Source organism: Panthera tigris, chromosome D1 (assembly GCF_018350195.1).
Source record: "Panthera tigris isolate Pti1 chromosome D1, P.tigris_Pti1_mat1.1, whole genome shotgun sequence".
Lineage (NCBI taxonomy): Eukaryota > Metazoa > Chordata > Mammalia > Carnivora > Felidae > Panthera > Panthera tigris.
The window spans coordinates 8550132-8574531 of record NC_056669.1 but is presented as its reverse complement, the minus strand read 5'-3'; the positions used below and the strand labels follow the sequence as shown (position 1 = coordinate 8574531).

Genomic DNA, 24400 nt, shown 5'->3' with positions numbered 1-24400 from the left:
CCAGGCACCCCCTAACTTTTTGAGGAAACTCCATACTGTTTTCCAAAATTGCTGTATCAGTTTGGGTTCCCACCAACAGCGCAAGACGGTTCCTTTTTTCCCCACATCCTGCCAACACTTGTTTCTTGTGATTTTGATTTTAGTTGTTCTTCTGGTGTAAGGTGATGCCTCATTGTGGTTTTGATTTGCATTTCTCTGAGGATGAGTGACGTTGAACGTCTTTTCATGTGTCTTTTGGCCACCTGGATGTATTCTTTGGAGAAATATTTGTTCATGTCTTCTGCCCATTAAAAATGTTTTCCCAGTGTTTGTTTATTTATTTTGAGGGAGAGAGAGAGACAGAGCATGAGTGAGGAAGGGGCAGAGGGAAGGGAGGATATTTGGAAGCAGGCTCCAGTCTCCAAGCTGTCAGCACAGAGCCCAGTGCTGGGCTTGAACTCAGGAACAGTGAGATCGTGACCTGAGCCGAAGTTGGACGCTTAACTGACTGAGCCACCCAGGCACCCCTTCTGCCCATTTTAAAATTGGATTATTTGGGTTTTTTTTTTTTTTTTTTTGGTGTTGATTTGTATAAGTTCTTTATATATTTTGGATATTAGCCCTTTATTAGGTAAGTCATTTACACATATCTTCTGCTGTTTCATAGGTTGCTTTTTAATTTTGGTGATTGTTTCCTTTGCAGTGCAGAAGCTTTTTATTTTGATATAGTTAAAATAGTATATTTTTGCTTTTATTTCTCTTGCCTCAGGAGAAATACCTAGAAAACTGTTGCTACGGCTGATGTCAGAGTTGACCGCTTGTGCTCTCTTCGAGGATTTTTATTGTTTCAGGCCTCACATTTAGGTCTGTATTTTGAGTTTATTTTTGTGTATGGTGTAAGAAAGTGGTCCAGTTTAATTCTTTGGCATGTAGTTGTCCAGGTTTCCCCAGCAGCATTTATTGAAAAGACTGTCTTTTTCCCATCGGATATACTTTCCTGCTTTGTCAAAGATAAATTGAGCAAATAGTTGTGGCTTTATTTCTGGGTTTTCTATTCTGTTCTATTGATCTATGTGTCTATTTTTGTGCCAGTACCATACTGTTTAAATTACTAAAGCTTTGTAATAGAACAGTCTGGAACTGTGATGCCTCCAGCTTCGCTATTCTTTTTCAAAAGTGCTTTGATTATTCAGGGTCTTTTGTGGTTCCATATATGTTTTAGGATTGTTTGTTCTAGCTCTGTGAAAAATGCTGTTGGTATTTTGATAGGGATTGCATAAAATGTGTAGATTGCTTTGGGTAATACAGACAGATTAACAAAATTTGTTCTTATAATCCATGAGCATGGAATATCTTGCTATTTTTTCTGTGTGTTTCCTTCACTTTCTTTCATCAATGTTTTATAGTTTTCAGAGTGCCAGTCTTTCACCTCTTGGGTTAAGTTTATTCCTAAGTATGTTATTACTTCCGGTGGAATTGCAAATGGGTTTGTTTTTTAATTCCTCTTTCTGTTGTTTCATTATTACTGTATAGAAATGCAACAGATTTCTGCACATTTGCTTTTATATCTTTGGGGTTTCCTAAATGCATTTGCCAGTTCAAGTAGTTCTTCGGTGGAGTCTTGTGAGTTTTCTCTATTTAGTATCATGTCGTCTGCAAAAAGTGGAAGTTTTACTTCTTCCTTACCAGCATGGATGCCCTTTGTTGTCTGACTGCCACGGTCAGGACTTTGAGTACTAGGCTGAATAAAAGTGGTGAGAGGAGACATGCTTGTCTTCTTCTTGACCTTGGGAGAAAACTCTGTTTTTCTCCCATTGAATAGAGTGTTCACTGTGGGTTTTTCCTACATGGACTTGATTATCTTGAGGTATATTCCCTCTAAACCTACTTTGTTGAGGGTTTTTATCAGGAATGGATGTTGTACTTGGTCAAATGCTTTTTCTTCATCTATTGAAATGATCATATGTTTTTTATCCATTTTCTGATTGATGTGATGTATCACATTGATTGCCTTGCAAATATTGAACCATTCTTGGATCCCAGAAATAAATCCCAGTTAATCTTAGTGAATGATTTTTTAAAATGCATTGTTGGATTCAGTTTTCTAGTATTTTTTTTTGAGGAGTTTTGCATCCATGTTCATCAGAGATCTTGGCCTATAGTTCTCTTTTTTTGGGGTGTCTTTATCTGGTGTTGGTATCAGGGTGATACTGGCCTCATAGAATGAGTTTAGAATTTTTTCCTTGTATTTAAAATTTTTTTTAAATGTTTTTATTTATTTTTGAGACAGAGAGTGACCGCATGAGCAGGGGAGGGGCAGAGAGAGAGGGAGACACAGAATCCGAAGCAGGCTCCAGGCTCTGAGCTGTCAGCACAGAGCCTGACACGGGGCTTGAACTCAGACTGTGAGATCATGACCTGAGCTGAAGTCGGACGCCCAACCGACTGAGCCACCCAGGCACTCCACTTTCCTTGTATTTTTTAAAAATTGTTTGAGAAGAACAGGTGTTAAGACTTCTTTGAATGTTTGGTAGAATTAGACTGTGAAGCTGTCTGGTCCTGGACTGTTTGGGAGCTTTTTGATTCCTGATTAATTCTCCTTGCTGGTAATAAACCTGTTCAAATTTTCTTTTTTTCCCTGATTCAGGGCTGAGCCACCTGAGCCATCCAGGTGCCCCAGTTTTATTGATTTCTTTTTTTTTTTTTTTAACCAGCTCCTGATTTCACGGATCTGTTCGTTTGCTATTTAAGTTTCTATGTTATTTATTTTTGCTCCAATCTTTATTATTTCCTCCTCCTCCTGCTTTTGGGTTTTGTTTGTCCCCCCCCCGCCCCAGTTCCTTTTCAGTGTAAGGTTAGGTTTTTAAAAAAACGTCTTGCTTCTTGCGTTAGGCTTATATTAACTATTTGCTTCCCTCTTAGAAACACTTTGGCTGCATCTTGAAGCTTTTAGACCATTGTGGTTTTCATTTTTGTTTCCATGTACTTTTTAATTTCTTCTTTGATTTCTTGGTTGACCCATTCATTGCTTAGCAGCATGTCATTTAACCTCCATATATTTGTAGTCTTTCCAGAATTCTGGTGGTTGCCTTCTAGTTTCATAGCCTTGTGGTAAGAAAAGATGTGGGGGTATGACTTCGATCTTGAATTTGTTCAGGCTTGTTTTGTGGCCTAATACGTGATTTTTTCTGGGAATGTTGCAGAGAATGCGTATTCTACTGGTTTAGGATGGACTATTCTGAATATATCTGCTAAGCCCATCTGGTCCAGGGTTTCATGCAAAGCCACTGTTTCTGAGGAGTTGAGATGGCAGAGCTGCACGGAGACCCTGACCTTGTCTTGTCCCTGAAACGCCGATAGATCAGCACCAAACCATTTTGAAAACCTAGGAAACTGACCTGAGGATCAATGCAACAATCTGCATAACTTGAGCCACAAAACTCACCAGAAAGAGAAAAATTTATTTTTATTTTTTTACTTTATTTTTCTTAAAAATTTGTTTATTTCATCTTATTCTATAAATTTCTTTTAATTTTTAAGTTTTTTCTTATCTTTTTTTTTTCTCTCCTTTTTTTTCCCTCTGTTGTATCAAATTTCTTTCAAGAAGCAGACTGAAACACACCTAGGATCTAGCTCCCTTTAGTTGATTTTTGTTTTTAATTTTTAATTTTATTAATGTTTATTTGTAAGAGAGAGCACGGGCAGGGCAGAGGCAGAGAGAGAGGGACACACAGATTCCGAAGAAGGCTCCAGGTTCTGAGCTGTCAACACAGAGACTGACGTGGGGCTCGAGCTCGGGGACCGTTCAGATCATGACCTGAGCTAAAACTGGATGCTTAACTGACTGAGCCATCCTTTTCTTCCTTCAAAAGGACAAAATGAAGGAATTCACCCCAAAGGAAAAAACAGGAAGAAATGACAGCAAGGGACTTAACACAGATATAAGCAGGATGTCTGAACTAGAATTTAGAACCACGATAATAAGAATACTAGCTAGGGTTGAAAAAAGCATAGAAGACACCAGAGAATCCCTTTCTGTAGAGATAAAATAAATAAAATCTAGTCAGGCCAAAATTTCAAACTGCTGTAACTGAGATGCAGTCTTGAATGGATGCTACAATGGATGTAAAATTATGGAGAATAACAAAGCAGAAAAAAAAAGAGGGAAACAAAGGCAAAAGACCATGATACAGGACTTGGAGAACTCAGTGACCTCTATTTGCATGATAAATGTTTCTTTATCCCCTTACTTAACATCTGCAAGTGTCTTTATGTCTGAAATGAGTTTGTTGTAGGCAGCATATGGATGGATCTTAATTTTTTATTTACTCTTTTACCCTCTGTCTTTTGATGGGAGCCTGTAGTTGATTTACACTCAAAGTAATCATTGATACGTGTTCCTGTCCTTTTGTTACTTGTTTTGGGGTTGCCTTTGTAGTTTTTCTCTGATCTTTCTCATGCTCTCTTCCATAGTTGGCTGGCTTTCTTTAGCGATATCCTTGGATTCCTTTCTCCTTATTCTTTGCATATCTATCAGTGGTTTTTGATTTATGGTGACCGTTAGGTTTGTATATAACATCTCCATATAGCAGTGTATATGAAGTTGGTGGTCGCTTAAGTTTGAAGCCATTCTGTATACCACCTCTGGTTTGGGTTTTATATGGTGTCATATTTTACATCCTTTTGTTTTGAGAATTCCTTGACTGATTTTTTTTTTTTTTTTTTTTTTTAACAGAAATACTTACCTTGACTGCTTTTTTGTTTCTTACTTATCATACTCTCACTTACGGTCTTTCCTTTCTACTCAGCAAGTCCCCCTTAGTATTTCTTGTGGGGCTGGTTTATTGGTCACAAACTCCTTTAGTTTTTGTTTGACAAACTCTTTTTCTCTCCCTCTATTCTGAATGATAGTCTTCATGGATAGAGGATTCTTGGTTGCAGATTGTTACCTTTCAGCACAAGGATACTGTTTACCACTTGGTTTTCTTCCTGAATGTTCTATCCATTGATGTGAGTGAGTTGTTAAAGTTCCCTACTTTTATTGGACTACTGTCGGTTTCGCCTTTTTTGTATGATATTTTCTTAGGCATTTAAATTTGCTTTAATATTGGGTGGATTTGTATTTATGATTGTTATATACTATTGTTGGATTGATTATCATTGTGTAATGTTCTTCATTGTCGCTCGTTACACACTACATTTTAAAATCTATTTTGTCTGATGTAAGTATTCCTACCCCAGTCTTTTTCCCCTTCCATTTGCATGGAATATCTTACTCCATCTGTTAACTTTCAGTCTGTGTGTTTCTGAACATACAGGTCTGAAGTGAATCTCTTATAAGCAGTGTATGGATGGGTCTTTATAATTTTGTAGAAATTTTTAATGTTTGTTTTGAGAGGAAGATCACATGTGCGTGAGCAGGGGAGTGGCAGAGAGAGAGGGAGAGAGAATCCCAAGCAGGCTCCATGCTCTGTGCAGAGACAGATGCAGAGCTTGCCCTCAAGACTAATAGGTCATGATCTAAGCTGAAATCAAGATTCAGCTGCTCAACCAACTAAACCACCTAGATGCCCCTATGTAGGTCTTTTTCGAAAAATTCATTCTGTTACCATATGTCTTCTCATTGGAACATTGAAACGGCTTAAACTTATTGCTGGTAGGTATTTACTTATTGCCATTTTGTTAATTGCTTTCTGGTTGTTCTGTTTTTCTTGCTCTCGTAATTGATGAGTTTCTTGAGTGTTAATGCTTAAGTCTCTTTCTTTTTATATTTTGTATATCTTCTATAGATTTTTGTTTTGAGGTCACTGTGAGGCTCATATATAACATCCTAAGTATGTTGTAGTCTATATGAAATTGATAATTACTAAAGTTCAATAACATTCTGGAAGAACTCCATTTTTATCCCCTCCACATTATATATATATGTTGTCATATTTTACATCTTTTTATTTTGTAAGTCCTATAACCAGTTTTTTTAGATATAATTGATTTGGTCTTTTAGCCTTCATACTTGCTTTATAAATAATTGACCTATCTTTACTATCAGTTTGTTTTTCTTCATGAAATTTTTAAAAATAATTTTCTTCCAATTCTGACCTTTTCTTTCCACTTAACGAGGTTCCTTTAACAGTTTTTTTTTTTTTTTAAGTCTGGTTTAATGGTGTTAAACTCCTTTTAACTTTTTGTCTGGGAAACTCTCCTTCAGTTTTTTTTTAACACTATATTATTAAGTACTCAATAAATTACACTAGTATTGGAGGATACCTTTGTGTATTTTTTTCTTTTATTATTTTTTAAAATTTACATCCAAATTAGTTAGCGTATAGTTGCTATAATGATTTCTGGAGTAGATTCCAGTGATTCATTCCCTATGTCTAACACCCATTGTTCATCCCAACGAGTGTCCTCCCTAATCCCCCTTATCTACTTAGCCCATCCCCCCTCCCACAACCCCTCCAGCAACCCTCAGTTTATTCTCTGTATTTAAGAGTCTCTTATGTTTTGTCCCTCTTCCTGTTGTTATATCAGTTTTGCTTCCTTTCCCTTCTGTTCATCTGTTTTGTCTCTTAAAGTTCTCATATGAGTAAAGTCATACAATTTTTGTCTTTCTCTGACTAATTTCACTTAGCATAATACCCTCCAGTTCCATCCACGTAGTTGCAAATGGCAAGATTTCATTCTTTTTGATTGCCGAGTAATACTCCATTGTATATATATATATACCACATCTTCTTTATCCATTCATCCATAGATAGACGTTTGGGCTGTTTCCATACTTTGGTTATTGCCAATAGTGTTGCTATAAATATTGGGGTGCATGTGCTCCTTTGAAACAGCACACCTGTGTCCCTTGGATAAATACCTAGTAGTGCAATTGCTGGGTCATAGGGTAATTCTATTTTTAACTTTTTTTACAAATAAAATTTATTGTCAAATTGGCTTCCATACAACATCCAGTGCTCATCCCAACAAGTTTTCTCCTCAATGCCCATCACCCACTTTCCCCTCTCCCCCACCCCCCATCAACCCTCAGTTTGTTCTCTGCATTTAAGAATCTCTTATGGTTTGACTCCCTTCCTCTCTGTTTGTAACTATTTTTTTCCCCTTCCCTTCCCCCATGGTCTTCTGTTAAGTTTCTCAAGATCCATATATGAGTGAAAACATATGATATTTGTCTTTCTCTGATTTACTTCACTCAGCATAATACCTTCCAGTACCATCCATGTTGCTGCAAATGGCAGGATTTCATTTTTCTCACTGCCAAATAGTATTCCATTGTATATATAAATAACATCTTCTTGATCCATTCTTCAGTTGATGGACATTTAGTCTCTGTCCATAATTTGGCTATTGTTGAAAGTGCTGCTATAAACATTGGGGTACAAATGCCCCTGTGCATAAGCACTCCTGTATCCCTTGTATTAATTCCTAGCGGTGCTATTGCTGGGTTGTAGGGTAGGTCTATTTTTAATTTTTTGAGGCACCTCCACACTGTTTTCCAGAGTGGCTGCACCAGTTTGAATTCCCACCAGCAGTGCAAAAGAGTTCCTGTTTCTCCACATCCTCACCAACATCTGTTGTTGCCTGAGTTGTTAATGTTAGCCACTCTGACTGGCGTGAGGTGGTATCTCTCAGTGTGGTTTTGATTTGTATTTCCCTGATGATGAGTGGCATTGAGCATTGTGTCATGTGCCTGTTGGCCATCTGGATGTCTTCTTTAGAAAAGTGTGTATTCATGTTTTCTGCCCATTTCTTCCCTGGATTATTTGTTTTTTGGGTGTGGAGTTTGGTGAGTTGTTCATGGATTTTGGATACCAGCCCTTTATCCAGTATGTCATTTGCAAATATTTTTCCCATTCCGTCAGTTGCCTTTGAGTTTTGTTGATTGTTTCCTTCGCTGTGCAGAAGCTTTTATCTTGATGAGGTCCCAATAGTTCATTTTTGCTTTTAACTCCCTTGCCTTTGGAGATATGTCGAGTAAGAAATTGCTGTGGCCAAGGTCAAAGAGGTTGTTGCCTGCTTTCTCCTCTAGGGTTTTGATGGTTTCCTCTCTCATGTTCAGGTCTTTCATCCATTTCGGGTTTATTTTTGTGAATGGTGTGAGAAAGTGGTCTAGTTTCAATCTTCTGCATGTTGCTGTCCAGTTCTCCCAGCACCATTTGTTAAAGAGACTGTCTGTTTTCCATTGGATACTCTTTCCTGCTTTGTCAAAGATAAGTTGGCCATACTTTTGTGGGCCCGTTTCTGGGTTCTCTGTTCTGTTCCGTTGATATGAGTGTCTGTTTTTGTGCCAGTACCGTACTGTCTTGATGATTACAGCTTTGTAATACAGCTTGAAGTCTGGGATTGTGATGTCTCCAGCTTTGGTTTTCTTTTTCAGGATTGCTTTGGCTATTTGGGGTCTTTTCTGGTTCCATACAAATTTTAGGATTGTTTGTTCTAGCCCTGTGAAGAATGCTGGTGTTACTTTGATAGGTAATGCACTGAATATGTAGGTTGCTTTGTGTAGAATCGACTTGGATCATTACTTTGAACTCTTTATTGGGCCTATTGCTTATGTCTGTTTTGTTTAGCTCTTTCTCTGAAGTTTTTGTCTGATTCTTTGATTTGGAGCATATTCCTTCGTCTCCTCACTCTGACTTTCTGTGTTTGTTGCTATGAATTAGGTGGAATAGTTGGTTCTAGCCGTTCAGGAATGGCCTTATGTAGGGACATGGCCTATGTAGACCATGTGTGTCTGTTGGGTTTGGCTGCCTGATGGAATAGCTCACAGGCATGGGCCAGGGGAGAGGTGGGGGTGTCCCAGTATTGGCCTCACTGGGACCACTGTGATGGGAAAGCTGGAGCTTGGACAGGTGTGGGTATGGGGCCGGGGCTGGTGCAGGTTAGGGCCCCGGGGCTGGGCGTGGTGGCAGGCCAGCCAGGGCACTAGGACCTTGCCATCAAAGTGGAGGGGAACATCACCTGTTTTACCCACCAGCTCACCCGATGCTGGACCTAGTCCCAGCAGCCCCCTTGCCATTTGGCAGATGATCGACCCCTGGTTCCTTTTATAAACTCTAGCTTTTTTTTGGGGGGGGGGGGCGCCTGGGTGGCTCAGTTGGTTAAGTGTCTGACACTTGATGTCCGCTCTGGTCATGATCTCAGGTTTCATGAGATTGAGCTCCTAGTTGGGCTCTGTGCTGACAGTGCAGAGCCTGCTTGGGCTTCTCTCTCTCTCCTTCTCTCTTTGCCCCTTCCCAGCTCAGTCTCTCTCTCTCAAAAATAAATAAATAAATAGACATTTAAAAAATTTTTTAAATGAATGATTAGAAAAAATCAAGTGTTGTGATAGAGTCCCCTACCTAAGGAATGTGGTGAGGAAAAAAACCCCTCAAGATAAGGGGACGCAACCTGGCTCTCTGACTGAACATGACATTCTTCATGACGCTGTCCGTCTGTACGTGACATTCCTCAAGACCCTGTAACATGAGGCCACCCGATCAGACCTTATGTCTGTGTATTACCATGTATACGAGACCAAGAAGTAGAAAATTTATAAAAGGCTACACCTCACTACGCTGGGGGCTCAGTTTTCAGGGTATGAACCCACTGAGCCGATGCTGGCACGAATAAAGCTGCTTCCTGGATAGAAAGACCTCAGTGTCCCGTCCCTCTGTGCAAGAATCCTGCCACACTGGAGGGTTTTTTTCCTCTCTCGCCACAGGGCAGATAGATCTGCTCCAGGTTCCTTAGTCCTGCCGCAGTTGGCAACACCAGGGTGGGGTCCGTCTCTCCCACTTTTCTCTCTGTGGTCCCTTTGTCCTCTGTCGCACAGGAGCTGTTCATTCAGCCCTCAGTGGTTCTTCAGGAGAGACTGCTCTGTATGCAGGTGTGGATTTGGGGAAGATGTGGTGTGTCCGTGAGGGAGGCGCGTTCAGGGTCTCCTGAGTTGCCATCTTGGACCCTCCGTCTTCGGAATTATAGTTTTACAACTGCTGGTCAAGAAGGCTTCTCTGAGAAGGTGACACTTGAGTAAAGACCTGAAGAAGTGAGGGAAGGGACCAGGAGGGCTAAAAGCGCGTCGAGGGTGATGATGGACAGGAATGCCCTGGGAGGGGAGGAGGGAGCACAGTCGTTGAGAAGCTGTCAGAAGGCCGGGGTAAGGGGTTGGATTTCCACAGAGAAACACGGCCTCCCAAGGGTGACGATGGTGCTGTTTGTTGCTGTGGGGCACGGGGCGGGGGTGGGGGGGAGCCAGGTAACACTGCAGGTGGCAGAGGTGACGGAAGAGGTGACGTCCACAGGGGACACTCCTGGTGGGATCAGTCTCAGCAGGGGATTCCCCCTGCGCTGGGAGTGGGGGAAGATTCTCTGCAGCAGGGGCGGCGGTAGGAGCGAGTAGGGGAGCCTTTGGCCGTGTTTGGGGAACAGGCTGTGGTCCAGCTTTCCTGGCACACAGAATAGAGAGAACTTGAGGGCCAGGCAGAGCCACGCATCTGGCCTCAAATTTTGCAGCTGGACGGCTTTCACGTGGAGCAGGGGAGTGAGGCCTGATGGGTAATGTGTCCTATCTGGATCTGCGAACCCACTGGAGGGTTTTCAGCATGGGACAGACCGACTTTTGTCATGACTCTGAGAGAGTATTCTGGTTGCTGCTCTGTGGAGAGTGGGGCTGGCCGGGGCAAGAGGAGGATTGGGAAGAAGGGGCCTTAATGTCGTACAGGTTATTTACAGGCCAGGGCAGTGGCACTGGCTGGCCCTCTGTGACGGGTACAGGATTTTACGTGTCCTGGATGGCCATGTGGCGAAACCCTCGCCCAGCTTCCCCCCAGTTGAAAGTCGGGTTTCATTTGACCTCAGAGACGTGTCCCTCACACGGGCCCCTCTTCTGCCCACTGAATTGGTCTTGTTTACGTGCTCACGGGGAGGGACAAGCAGGCAGGTGCCCCATTGCTGACCCTCTTCTAGATTTATCCACCTCCTCAAAATTGTGTTCTACCATTTAGACGTTGTTTAAAAATCTCCAGTATTTTCAGTGGCCCTTGTATTGCCTGTGTGCAGGGACCCCACGCCCAAATTCTCGAGGAGGCAGCCCCGCGGTGGGGCCGCGTCGGAGAGAACACACCCCGGGCCACGGGTGTTCGGACAGCAGTGAAACAAGAACGCTGTGCTGGCCAAGGATGAAGTCTGTCGCTTGCTCAGGCTGCTGCAGCCCCTGTTGGTAATGCTTTAAAGGCCCCAATTCCGAGCTGCTCAATAAGGATGTCTGCAGTCTGGCCTCTTTGGGTCTCCCAGCTTGCCCCCCCACCCATGCACGCGGTAATTTAGCCATCTAAGGCCACTGTCCCCAGAAGGCTCTCTGTCACACCCCCTTGCCTCTGTGTGTGGTTTCTTCTGACTTTTATGTTTTCTGCCCCCATACAGCAATCACCCTCTGGGAGCCGGGTTCAAGGTCACTGTCTCTATGAAAATGTCCTGTCTTCCCAGAGCACTATCACAGGTTGCAAGCATCCCGCACTGTTTCCTCTGTTCTCTTTGGACTATGACCTCCTCAAGGGCAGAAGCCAAGTAACCTGCTAGCTAACGCGTAGCCTTGAACGTGAAGGAGGTGGTGGTCATCGTCAGTTCTCTCCGTGTAGTTTCTTCTTCAGCACCTCCTTCAGCAGCAGCTAATTTAGCGATTGATGAATGAATGAATGAGTCAGTCAAAGAGAAAAATGGAATCCGACACAGCCACCGGTCTTGTGGCACACATGCTTCGGACAAAGGGAGAAAGACGGTGAGCCGGTAGCTCCTCTAAAGCCGGCCCCAGGACCCCAACAGAGGGCTGCGCTCAAAGGGTATGAGCCTCCCTCCTGTCAGGAAGGCTGGAGAAAGCTGTAGGTAGAGGCTGGCCTTTATGTGGAGCCGGGTATTCTGTTTCTGCTGGTAAAGTGGAGCAGCAGGTGCTGGAACCTGGAGGGTTGAGGGCGTGGACCGTGCCCAGCGTGGGCGGGGTCGGAGGTCCAGGGTCTGTGATGGGTGCAGGGGCGGGCGGTGGACCCGGAGGTCACCGTGATCGGGGGCTCCGCATGTTGTAACGAGGCATCTGTCTCCGTCATGCGGGCAGTGTGTGTGTGTTTTGGGGGGGGGATGAGCTGGAGGCGGGCAGCCAAAGGCTTCTAGGAAGCGTATCGTTAGGTTAACTCGAGCTACAGAGTGGAAGGGAGAGGGGTTTGATGGAGGCTGAGTAGGCGGTGGCTCCCAGAAGCCTGAGTCCACGCAGCGTTTGGGCAGGTGGTGATGAACCTGACATCTAGAAAGTGGGCTGAATGGAGAGCTTGGGAACCGCTGTGTGTGGTGTGAGGGAGGGAAGGAAAGGCAGGGGGCGAGGCGCCATTATGTCACAGGTTCTGGTGCTGGACGTTCTGCACGGCTATTTTATTACCCTGGTGCTCCTGGAAGCTGGGTCAAAATACTCCTTTTATTCAACGGAGGAAGTGGCTGAACTTGACCACGAAGGACTTGACTGCCCAAGGTCGTCCGTGTGGCGATTGGCTTTCAGATCGGGCTGCAAAGTTTGTGCATGTCCCGTTGTACCCTAGTACCTCCCCTCCACCCGGTAGGAGTGAGCCCTGCTGTGCTCTAAGCCAGAGAGGAGCTGGACACTCACCAGATCAGATCGCCGGTCCCTGTTTGCAGGTGGGAAAAATGGAATTCACCCACAGGAGCTTCCGGTTCCCTCCACCCGCCTCTCCTGCTGTTACTTTGCTTCTTTGCCCACGTGTTGCTTTGAACTGCAACCTCCTCACAGCCAGAAAGAGCCAATGTCAGGATGCATGCTTTTCCTTGGGATGGTGAGCCTCAGGAACGCTGGGGCTCGGAGGGTCGTGTGGGCAGAGTCACCGGGCGGTGGCAAGGGTGGCTGTGGACCCCGACCACGCTGATGGCGGGAAGTCATGCTTGCCCCCCCAGGTTAGCAGAGAAGGCTCCGAAGGCGGTCTGGCGATGCTGCTGCATGTTGAGATGGACAAACAGCCCTGAGAGATGGTCAGTTAGGACATACACCTGCCCCTGTCTCCTTAGGAGCTGAGGAAGCAAGCTGTGATGACTGTCCCCTAGCTTCTGCTGGGGCCTCTAGAGCCTGGCTGCTCAGTCCTTGAGGCACATAGATTTTTGCAACATCCCTAAAGCTTGTGGCCGGATTCAAATGTTCCTTTCTCCACCCCTTATGCACTTGGCGTTCCCTGCTACCCATTTGGAAAGTGGTATAGGAAGCCTGCGTCTTAAATTCCTGTTGCATGGGTCACGGTCTTCCAAAGCCAGTTGCCGCCTTCCTCTTTCCCCTCCCCCATGACCACTGCCACCTGGTGAGCTCAGTGTCACCAGGCAACCTCTGGCTGGGGAGGGGGCAGGGCAGAGCTGAGAATCTGGACCTTGATGGATGTCTGGGAACCGGGGAGAGATGGGGCAAGGGTGGGGGTGGGGAGGGTGTCCGTGAGGTCAAGGGCCCGATGGAGGCAGGGAGGTTTTTTAAGACCCTGGAGCTGGCGGAACCTGGCTAAACTGCCCTGGGGCCGCTGGTGGCCTCCAGTCGCACTCTGGCCCCCTCCCACGGCTGTCCACCTCCACGTGTGCAATATCAGCCGTGAATTGAGCTGAGACTAGAACGTGCATGTGCTCTGGTCCTCACCCGACAGATTCAGAATTCATGGCATTTGAACATTCACTGCATTCGCCACTTGCAACGTGCTTTGTCGAGTCTTGTTAGTTGGGTAACAGAGCTAGCAAACCCATAAATCTCTGGAGTGTACAGAATCGCTTTTCATGTAGTGAAAACTGTCCTTCCCTGAATCTTTTCATTTGCACGTTTGAAACCGTTATTCAAGTGGAATGATAAGTCCATCTTTGGAAAGTGAATTGGGGAGAGAGTTCTGAAGGCTGGGGACGGAAAAGCCTGCGCCCCGGGACTCCAGTGTTGCAGTGTTCGGTGCTGGCGGGTCCCGAGCAGTTAAAGGGTGGCTGGGACACGCTGACGCTTGCCAGCACAGGCTTCTGGAAAAGAGCGGGGAGGGCAGGGCGTTCGGTGAATGGGAAATGCACTTAATCCTTGTATTTCCTGTGAAGCTTTGAGTGTTGGGTCCCTCCCTGAGCTCTCCAGGGGAACGGAAGGGAATGTGTTGGACCACCTAATTAAACTTGTCTGGCTCTAATCTCATGCTGAATTTGTGCAAATACAAGGCTTGGGAACTGCAAATGGCAGCTGCTTTGCGTGCAAGGTGTTGTTTGCAGTGGACAGAGTGAGAGTCCTAGAGCTAAGTGGGGGCTTCGCACAGCACACCCCAGAAGGGCTCTGTGCATGATTGGAAACGTTAGCAGTGAAGGTACTGCCTCTTACTAAGACCACAAGGGGCGCTGCGGAGGGAGTCGGGAGTCCAGCCTCCAATCTTGGTGGCACAGAACCGGCCAGTCTTGCTTCTCAGAGAGGCTGGGGGTCCGTGGGTTTCCCAAGGCCCTGAGTAGGGAGCTCTGCTCCGGCGGCTTGGGTCTTGAGCCGAGCACGGCTTCAGGCAATCAGCACGGGCTTCAGGACAGGCGGATCTCTGGGTGTTCTCTCCCTCCAATATGAGTGACGTCCTAGTTATGCCTAGTTGTGCCTAAAAGCAGAGTGGTGAATGTGTGTGGGTCTAGTGGAGTACAAAAGCCAGAGTTCTAATTTCTGTTTTTCCTAGTCTTTCCCTGCCCCTGGTGAAGTCAGAGCACAGGGTTCATTCCTAAACGTTCAGACAGGAACCCACACTAAGGACAATCACGGGCACCTTTCTGAGCACTGTCTTGCAGCATAGTAAACGGAAACAAGCATTTTGGAAGCAGCAGAAGGATTTGCCTTTGAGCAAGTGCTTGAACCTTTCTGAGGCCTCATTCTCTCGTTTCTAAAAAGGGATAATGCCCATTGCACAAGATTGCGGTTTAAGTACAGTCCCGAACCCTCAGATGTGAATGGTCTGCCGGTCAGCGCTCTGTGGATTTGAGAGGAGCAGTTATAAACAAGAAGGAAGTGCTCAAAGAGAAAAAAGCAATCACCGGATTTCATCTGGCATCTTTCCACAAACGCGCATGGTCTACCTGAGCACATGCGGCTGTGTCCAGACCGGCTCTGGAGTTTGCCGTTGCCGGGAAGTGACATCCCCTTTGACTCAGGCCCCGGGGCCAGGGTGTGGCCTGGTTTGCTGAGCGGCACCTCCAGGAGTGAAAGCGGAACTGGGGGTTGGGGGGCAGTAATGCCATACTTGACCTACTGAGCTGGGAGCTTCTGGAAGGTGTACCTGGTTTTTATCATTTTTGTTACTCCATTTACATCTCTATTCTGATATATAGGAAACTCTTGAGCCATGAAGGGCCTGAAAATGGGGTTGCATGGATATGGGGTGCCAAGACCTCTTGAAACAGGTTGAAAGGTCATTCCTGAAATAGACCCCGCCAGTGAAAACATCACACCACAGGCTTATTGGAACCAAAACTCTTGAATATTTTTAGCTCTGTGAATCAGAAGGCTCTGGGGGGGAACATCTGGAAAGGACTGTGTATTTATTTATTGTTAAAATTTTTTTGTTTTTAAATGTTTATTCTTGGGGGGGGGGCAGAGCATGAGCGTGGGAGGGGCAGAGAGAGAGGGAGACACAGAATCTGAAGCCGGCTCCAGGCTCTGAGCTGTCAGCACAGAGCCCGACATGGGGCTCGAACTCACTAGCTGTGAGATCATGACCTGAGCTTAAGTCAGAGGCTTAACCCAAAGAGCCACCCAGGTGCCCAGGACTGTGTATTTAAATACCTGACATTTACATAACAATGACAGGGTGGGCTGAGGCCTGGCTGTGCCTTGCAGAGGGTCTAACTCAGTCCTCACAACCCTCTTTTATGGGGGGTTAAGAGGTGGGGACTCCTCCACTCAGTAACATGCGTCTCTGCCCATAGGGCGTGTGTGGGACTTGGCCGCCAGGGGCTGTCTTCTTAATGGCCAGAATGACAGTTGCACAGAGAGGAACGGATTTTTAAAAAGGTTACTTAAGAAACCCGAAAGCCTTTAAAATGTCAAAAGATTTTTTAAAAAGCTCTGAAAAATCTTTAAAAACACCAAAGGAACGTCACTGACTCGAAGCCAGCATCAGATGCTGATAAATACACGTTCAACTAACGAGACACCCAGGGAGACTCATTTGTTCTGAGTAAACACGATTCTAGTTGCCGTCTCCAACTGCCCTTGACTTGACTTGATTCGGCAAGGTGTGTGAATCCTCTGTGGACCAAGGGACGCGGTGGGGGAGGAATAAACTAGCACTGGCCCACGGGGTAGGCTCCTCGGATACCCCCGAGATCCTGCCTGACCTCTCCTACTGCCGACAGAACGTGTTGGGTTCTCCACCGACTGTAGCTGAGTGAAGTCTGCTGACAGAGATGAAATGAAGGACCTAAATCCACACCCCAGGTAGAGAGCTTAAGGGGAGGGGTAAGGGGTAAGGAAAATACCTGACAAATGGCAAACACACACACACACACGCGCGCGCGCGCGTGGGCGCGCATATACGCAAACATCTGACAAGAGGAAACAAAAAACAACCCATCTGATGTGGAAAGAAAAGTTTCTTCGACTCTGACAGAGAACGTGAATACGCTAAAGTCATGAAGATCATGACACCAGTTTGGGTTTGTGACCACATGATGAACTAAGAGTATTTTCAGGTCACAAGGGAAGGGAACCTACTGCGAGCAGGCCCGGGTAGGGTACCAAGGCTGGTCCTTGCAAGGAGAGAGGCAGCAGACATCTATACAGCGAAGAGGTCTTCGGGTCACAAGAGGTGAGGCCCAAAGCCAGAGACAGTTGAGGCTGGGAATAGCCTAGGCGGGCAATTACTAAAATGGTAGGGAAGGGCCAGTAGGTCTCTGTGGCCTTGAACTGCAATTTTCACAGGCATTAATTTGGCTCCACTGCATCCATAAGGGGCTGGTGGGTGTCCTGTGGAACACCCCCGTTACCGCGGCCGAATGTCGGCAGGCCAAGGGACAAGAGAAAGATGCTCTGATTTCTTTAGCATCTGTGCCTCTGCAGGAGGTCCGTTTCCTTGGGAAACAAAAACAAACCACCATAAAAAAATGAACTTTTTAATTTTTTTTTTTTCTCAGTGGCAGAATCACATAGCTGTTTTGATAGGGATTTCCAGTAGGTCTAAAATACTGCTTTTTGGAGTTGTAAAAATTCCAATACAGAAACACACAGAGCAGACATAGGATAAATAGAATCACATCACTTTGTCCAATGGTTGTTCTAAACATTCTTGACTTTATTTTCCTAGAAGAAAAGTCTGAAGGGCTGAATTGGAAATTCTATCGGCACGCGTCTAGGGTTCAGGAAGAACACCACCTCACAGGAGAAGATGAGATCAGTCTCTGGTCACGTACAGCACTATGTTTACGTCTCTGAGGAGGTTCACATGTTTGTGGGTATTTTGTGTTGGCTAGGAAACATAAGTTAAAAAAAAAAAAAAACGAAGAAAATCTAAAACCTAAACCGTTAAAAAAAAACAAGCCACTGCTTTTCAAGGTCTTTTTCCCTAAAGACCTAAGCTGCTTTACGAGAGGGGTCAGAAGCTTTAATGGACAGCAAACAATTGGTTATTCTTTTGAAATACCTAGACGGACGACTGACAGATTGGATATGTGGTTGAAAAGCGGAACTTTAAAATTTTATAAAACTAAATGAAGACGTGCACCAAATTCTCCAAAAAATTTTAACTGCCAAATGGTCAAAACCTTAAATTGTTTTTAAATCTTAGAGGCTACGGACCTTAGGGAAAAAGCTACTCCTAGCACATAACCGTGTTATTGTAAGGGAAACAAAAAGCAGGGGAGCGGATGACCTTAAAGGGCCGGGGGAAGTGACCGTTTTAAACAGTGGATGCGGTCAAGAGCTAGAGGTGTGTTGCAATTTTAAAATAAAGTAACTAAACTGGACGGTGGTGTTCCACCCCATTTACTGTTCCCAGCGAAACGGTGTGAAAATGTGACCACCACCGATGACAGTGCTGTGAGTGAACGTGCCCGACCGTGTGTGGTGCCGACAGACTTAAAATCACACGTGACCGTGTTCAGAATATTCACCAAGGACTGTCCTAAGGTGTCTCAAGAAGCTACACTAAAGATCTGGACAGAGAGAGCAGGGGTACACTTGGATTCTTGTAAAGAGAGCCACAATACAGCAAATGCACTCACATTATCGCTACAGTTACACTAGTCACAATTTAAATCTTACAGAATAAAGCTATATAGTATGTGAAATTACAGTATGTTTATCTTCTTTAAAACCACTTTTAAAGAAGGGCACATCTGTCGTCTTTTTTTTTTTTTTTTTTTTTTTTTAGAAGTCAAAAAACCAGCAGAAAAACAGAACGGATAAATGCAGTCTTTAAAATATTTTGTGGCTAATTACATGCTAACTTTGAAAATACAACAGAATTTTTGGTCCGTGAGGCCCTTAAAACACAAAATGTAGGCAAGGTGTTCCCATTTATCAATAGAAATACAAAGTTCGTGAAAAAAATTGGATACTTAGTAAAATATCTGTTGACCAAATGCTTTCTTTGTGTGCGGTTCAACGTTAAGAAATGTCGCTAATATAGAATGGGTGTGACTGAATAAATAAGAAAGATGCTTTAATAGGACAGGCTCAAAATCTTCTTTTGAAAGCCATCAACAGCATCAACTGAAATACCGTTCTCACTTCTACGTTAACACGGATCAGAACTTACTGCTTCATACGCCTGTTTTTCTCCCTCTAGGACAGAGATGAACAGACTGGCCGGCCGCCTGTTTCCCTAAGTCAGGTTCTGTTGCTGCACAGCCACACGGCCCGTTGACGTTCCTGTCTGTGGCTGCTTTCATGCTCTAAGTGCAGAGGTGAGTAGTTTATACAGAGTGTATGATTCTCGAACTCTGACTTAGTTACTGTCTGACCCTTTACAGAAAACGCCTGTCAACCTCTGCCCGAGGGAGTTGCCCAGACCAATCAAAAATAACGCACGTTTCTCTACTTTTATTAACTCTTTCTCTTATTCTCATGCACGTGTGCAGTTCATGTATTTTACGCTTCATTTGACTGGCTGGTGTATACCTAGGAAGCTCATCTTATATAAGGAAGTCGGACAGCAAAAATGAGAACGACAACCAAATATACCTTAGGGTCAGTGCCATTAAATTGGGGGAAAAACAGCTTGAGAGTTTTCAAAACACACACACCTCTGTACCCAGAGGCACCCTCTAACCTATCACAAACTAACAGCTACGACATAATCAAAGTATATTTGCTTTATAAATATATTACTGTCCATATACATAGATACATCCATAAAAGACATGTTAAATAATTATCTGTATAATCAATACTACTTTGTGTGTGTGTGTGTGTGTGTGTGTGTGTGTGTTTTAAAATTACACACTCTATTAAAATTATCAAAATAACTCTTTAAAAATACCAGGAATAAAACCATTGAAGAGTTGCTTTCCATTCAAGTGGTTCTAAATCTTATCATTGGTCATCCAGACTCCAGGCTTGGTCGTCCGCAACTCAGAAACATACATAGTTCAACGAAGGGAAAGTTAGCCACCGAAAGCCTACCACCCTCCTGTTTTTAATACTTGATAACAAATACGTATGCATGTGTGTATATATACATAGAAAACCGCGCTTATTAGTTATATTACATATTCTCATAAAGGAAATTTCATAAAAGCACAAAGTTCAAGTTTCTACCAGTATCAAACATTTTATACTGGTGTGCATTTCATTCAATGTTGAGGTCAATGACAAACTCTATCAGGATACAGAGATCATCAACAGACTGAAAACTGACATTATCACGTGCAAGAAAGGAGGAAATACTGACGGCCAGTAACTGGCCAGCTGGGTGCTACTCCCTCTGTAGTAAGACACAGAGACAAGGAACCGGCTAATGACTGTGCAAAGTACCGTCAACTGTCAGTTACTCGGGGCAGAAGATTCCAATCTGAATTCGTTCTCTTCTCTCAGCTGACCCCTTGGGGCAGTTTTCCTACTACCTCCCTCCCTTTCCAGTTATTTATTAGCAAGTCTGGTGAAAGACAGGAATAAGGTGAAAGTTTTGGCGACAATGAAGGTTTGGGATCAGCTACGGATTTAACTGAATGATGGATCCTTTTACTTATTGCTTTAGATCATCAAGAATTCGCTGTATCTAAAGTCTGCCAACCATCTCATTCTTAAGCTCTGAAAGCCACATGGGTGTCAAAACAAAACCAAAACAAAACAAAAAGGAGGGGGGGGGGACAAATTGTCCTCTTAAGAAAACTGCTATTTCTCAACTCACAGTGAATTACACTGAAGGATTTCAGTGTGAGTCGTTCAGAGCTATTCACTTCAGGACAGGTGCTCACAGGCTACAACTACTTTTCCTTAATCTAGAAGCCAGGAAGCAATGACAGGCGGCTACAAACGGTGAGCAGGCCACGTGAAAAGTAGGACCTACATTTCACCGAAGACCTCATTTCAATAAATGCAGTAAAGTGTGGCAGAATCTTCAGCTAACGGAAATGCTAAGACTAAGAAAATGGAAGCAAAACCTAGAATTTACAAACGCTTGCACGCTTAAGAGAAACAAAACAAAACAAAAAAGGCTTAGAACAGGACTACAGTAAAAGGTACTCCACACTGGTAACCCTATTTTTGGCACTCATTTAGCCTCTACACTGAAACTTGTTCTACAGATAGTTGACCGACGGAATCGAGGAGAACGGAGTCACGAGTGAGCAGGGTCGCGCTCAGACACCCCTCGGAATGGCAGGTGTGGCACCGTCCGCACGGTTTCCGGGCACAGACGGGGGCCACCCTCACCTCAAAAACAACAGCAATAATTATGTAGAACGCCACTTTCCTGAATTAAGTTTGCTGAACACGGTTCAGATTATTGGATATGTCAATATGCACAATGCCTTTTAGAAGCATTTACTGTGTACCCGATTCCTACTCGATGTGACACACAGTGTCACACAAGTAGTGAAAATGTTATCCTAGTCAAAGGTGCTCGGACGTTATTTTCAGGCAGCATTTTACCTTTATTTTTTTAAGTTCTCACTAGGTAAGTTTTAGGAGAAAGAAAATGCCAATAAGTGTATTTAATGTATTTTAATGTATTATATAAAACTAACACAGACACTTTTATTTACCTAAATTGTTACTTTTTATGCTCTACCCTATTCTAGACCTCAATTTTACTTTAAAATTTTGTATTTAAATAAGGGATAAAATGTTGCCCAAAAGTCTAATCATAGTTACACATTGGTGTGTTCACTAGATCTACAAATCAAAATAGTTCTTAGAGTTAAAAAGATACAATTTGTATCAACAGTAAAAGGTACTTTCTGGCTTTTCAGGGCTTTACTTCAAACTGTGGCATGTAGGGTAATCAGAACGACCAGGGCCTCGAGGCAGAGATCAGAGGAGTCTGTCACACGAAGAAAATTTCAGAGCCTGGAGGCAACAGTGGAGGTCGTGACAACCCCCCCGCCGTCCGCTCCCGCGTGCGAGGTACGCCCTTTAAAGACAAACATGAATTCGCATCTAGCAAAACCCATGACTTGGAAACCAGAAATATCCCTTACTAATACTAGAACAGACTTTAGTCTGTAGCTAAAACTACACTATTTGTGGCAAGAATCTGGCCTTAATAATATAACAGGCCCCCCCCCCCCAAAAAAAAACCTACCTTCAGGAAAATGGGAAATATACACTATCTTACAAACGTTTTAAGTTACCATTTACAAGTCCACCACCACCACCTCCCCTCTAGTGCAGTACCAGTCAGCTTTGCATATGCTCAACACACAACACAACCCCCCCCCCCTCAGGCCAGCCTTGATAAATAGCGGGAAAGCTAAAGAGTATATTAAATATAAAAGTTGCATTGAGAATAATTAGATTCATTAAAAACAGGCAAGTATTGTGAAAGGGTCATTTTATCCAGTCTTGTTGTGCCCCCAAAAGAAAAAGACAAACACATGGAAAATACAGGTGAAGGAGGATCTGGGAATTCAATTCCGTTTCTAGCGTCTAGAAGCACATCATAGCTGGGTCGCACAGCTCTACGCTGGAGCACACGCGGCTTTTGCCTTATTGGGTAAGAAAAATAGTAATAAAATGGAAACCATTTTTTCCATTGATTGCATCTGCTTTCCTTTAAATCAACCATATTAAATTAACTCATTACTTAACAGAAAAAAAAAAAAAACCGAACAAAACTAGAACAATGAAAAGTGCCATATTGTAAATCATTCTAATATATAGACGGTTACCCATTTCAACATAAACTGGTAACTTCCGTTTTGTTTCAAATATAAAGTCAGTGCGGTAGTATATCTTTGTTTCTATAAATAATGATTCTAGCACAAAGAAGCCCACTTTCCCCAAATAAAAATAACTTAAAAAGCTGTAAAAGATTCCAATGAAGCTTGGCTTGAAAAAATAGTCGGCTAGGGTCTAGTCAAATGTTCAACGTTCTGAAGGTATCGTAATTGCTCGCGATTGATAGACAAACACCAAGTTAAGAAAACACGAAACAAGGATAAAAAGTGCTGCATATAAACCCCTGATGCACCAAAGAGGAATATCAAAGATCACAGAGACATGTAAGAAATCAAACTGGAAAAATCTCCAGCCGAGGAGAGAGCTTTAAAAAGGAAATGTTAAAAAAAAAGGTTTCCATGTAAAGCAATCCCGTGATATTTCCACTAGGTGGGGCGATACATACAGATTCCATGATACAGTACTTCACAGAAATGGATACTATAGAACCTCCTTGCCGAGAAGGAGATCACATGTGCTATTGTAGCAAACCTCCCTCAGCGTTTGAGCTGAACAAAAAACTACTAAACACCACAAAGATGCATCGTCTCTCAATAACCCAGCTGGGACTTCTCCACCAAAATGGCTGCGGCGAGCTGCTGGGCGTCTGTCACGTGAGGGTTCCGTTTCATGACCGTCCTCACGAGGTCGGGCGGGAAGATGTTGCACAGGTTGACGTAGACCTTCTCCCGGCTGTCCTGGTACCTCGGGGGCTCCGCGGGCGGCCCGCAGTAGGGGACGCGCCAGGCGGGCTCCTGCTGCTCGGGGAGGCTCTGGAAGGTGAACTGCTCGTAGCAGGGCTGCGTGGAGCTGTCCGGCAAGGAGTAAGTCTGCCGGTAGCCGTACGCGTCCACCCCGTAGCCGGGCCGCTCCCAGCCCCCCGGCCCCTCCTGGTGCGAGTAAGGCTTCCGCTGGCGGGAGGGAGAGCCGTCGTAGAGCCGCGAGTCGGAGATGCTGTCTATCCGGGTGGCCACCAGGGCGCGCCCCAGGTGCGGCGCCTTGGAGTGGGCGGAGCCGGGCGGCGAGGGGTAGTCGCCGGGACAGCTGGCCCGGGCCCCGGCGGCGGGGTGCTGCAGGTGCACGGCCAGGTGCGGGAGAGGCGCCTTGGGGTGGTACTTTGGTTCTTCGTGACCGTAACTCTGCACGCGGGTCACGGGGTCGTGGAAGTTCTGCAGGAAGGGCTGGGAATTAAGGCGGCTGTGCGGGTGCACGTGCTGACACTTGAGACTCTCTTCCAGCTGGGGGTCGGGAGAGCTGACGTACGGGCGGTCGCCGTAGCCCACGTACGAGTCGCCGCTCCCGCAGCTCACGCTCCCTTCGCTGCTGCAGTCGGAAGCCACGGAGCTCACCCGGTAGTCCGTGTCCAAGGAGAAACGGCGCTCGGGGCTGCGCGGGCCGGACACGCTCAGGTTCGAGTAGGCGTTCAGCATGGAGTAATACCCGATGTCCACAGGCGAGTCGCATTTGGGGTACTGTTCGTAAGGCATTGGCGTGCCGTGATTTTTGGTTGCCATCAACATCGGAGGATACTGCCCCTGTGGTCTTTGATCCTGAGGTGGGAAGTGAACTCCGGATGGAAGGCCGTTGCTTAAAGACGTAGCGCTTTGGGGTTTGGCGGTGGCAGTCGCCGGGATGCTAACTAAAGAAGGGACGGACCTGGTTTCCAATTTGTTTTTGGTGGGCAGCTTCTCCTCGAGGTCCTGGTAGACTTGAGTCCTGATGCTGGGGTCCGACTGCCTCTTGGGAGCGCCTCGTTTGACATCCGAGGCGCTGTCCGCTTTCGTGCTGCAGGGGACGCTGTTGCTTTTCACCAGCCCGCCTTCGTTCGCCGTTTTGGCTGCCGTGTTTCTGGACATGGCCCGGAGTTCGTCAGCCACCGACCGCTGCGGCTGACTGCCCCTCTCGGGATGGTAGTATTTGCACTTGTGGCCATAGGTGCACTTCTTCCCTGCGGACAGGAGAGCTAGTCAGGCAAAGGAGCACGCCGCCCGCCCCCGGCCCCTCGGCGTGGCGCTGCTGCTGGACCTCGGG

At 45.2% G+C, this 24400-nt stretch overlaps 1 protein-coding gene across 4 annotated transcripts in view; it reads right to left on the bottom strand.

The window, feature by feature from the left end:
• Positions 1-17117: 17117 nt before the first annotated feature.
• ZC3H12C (zinc finger CCCH-type containing 12C) overlaps positions 17118-24400 on the bottom strand; it is an 82315-nt gene continuing 75032 nt past the window's right edge. For all 4 annotated transcript variants that reach the window (XM_042957859.1, XM_042957860.1, XM_042957858.1 and 1 more), the window contains exon 6: positions 17118-24317. In XM_042957859.1, coding sequence (XP_042813793.1) covers positions 22921-24317 — 1397 coding nt within the window. In that variant the 3' untranslated portion in view covers positions 17118-22920. The remainder of the gene's footprint in view (positions 24318-24400) is intronic.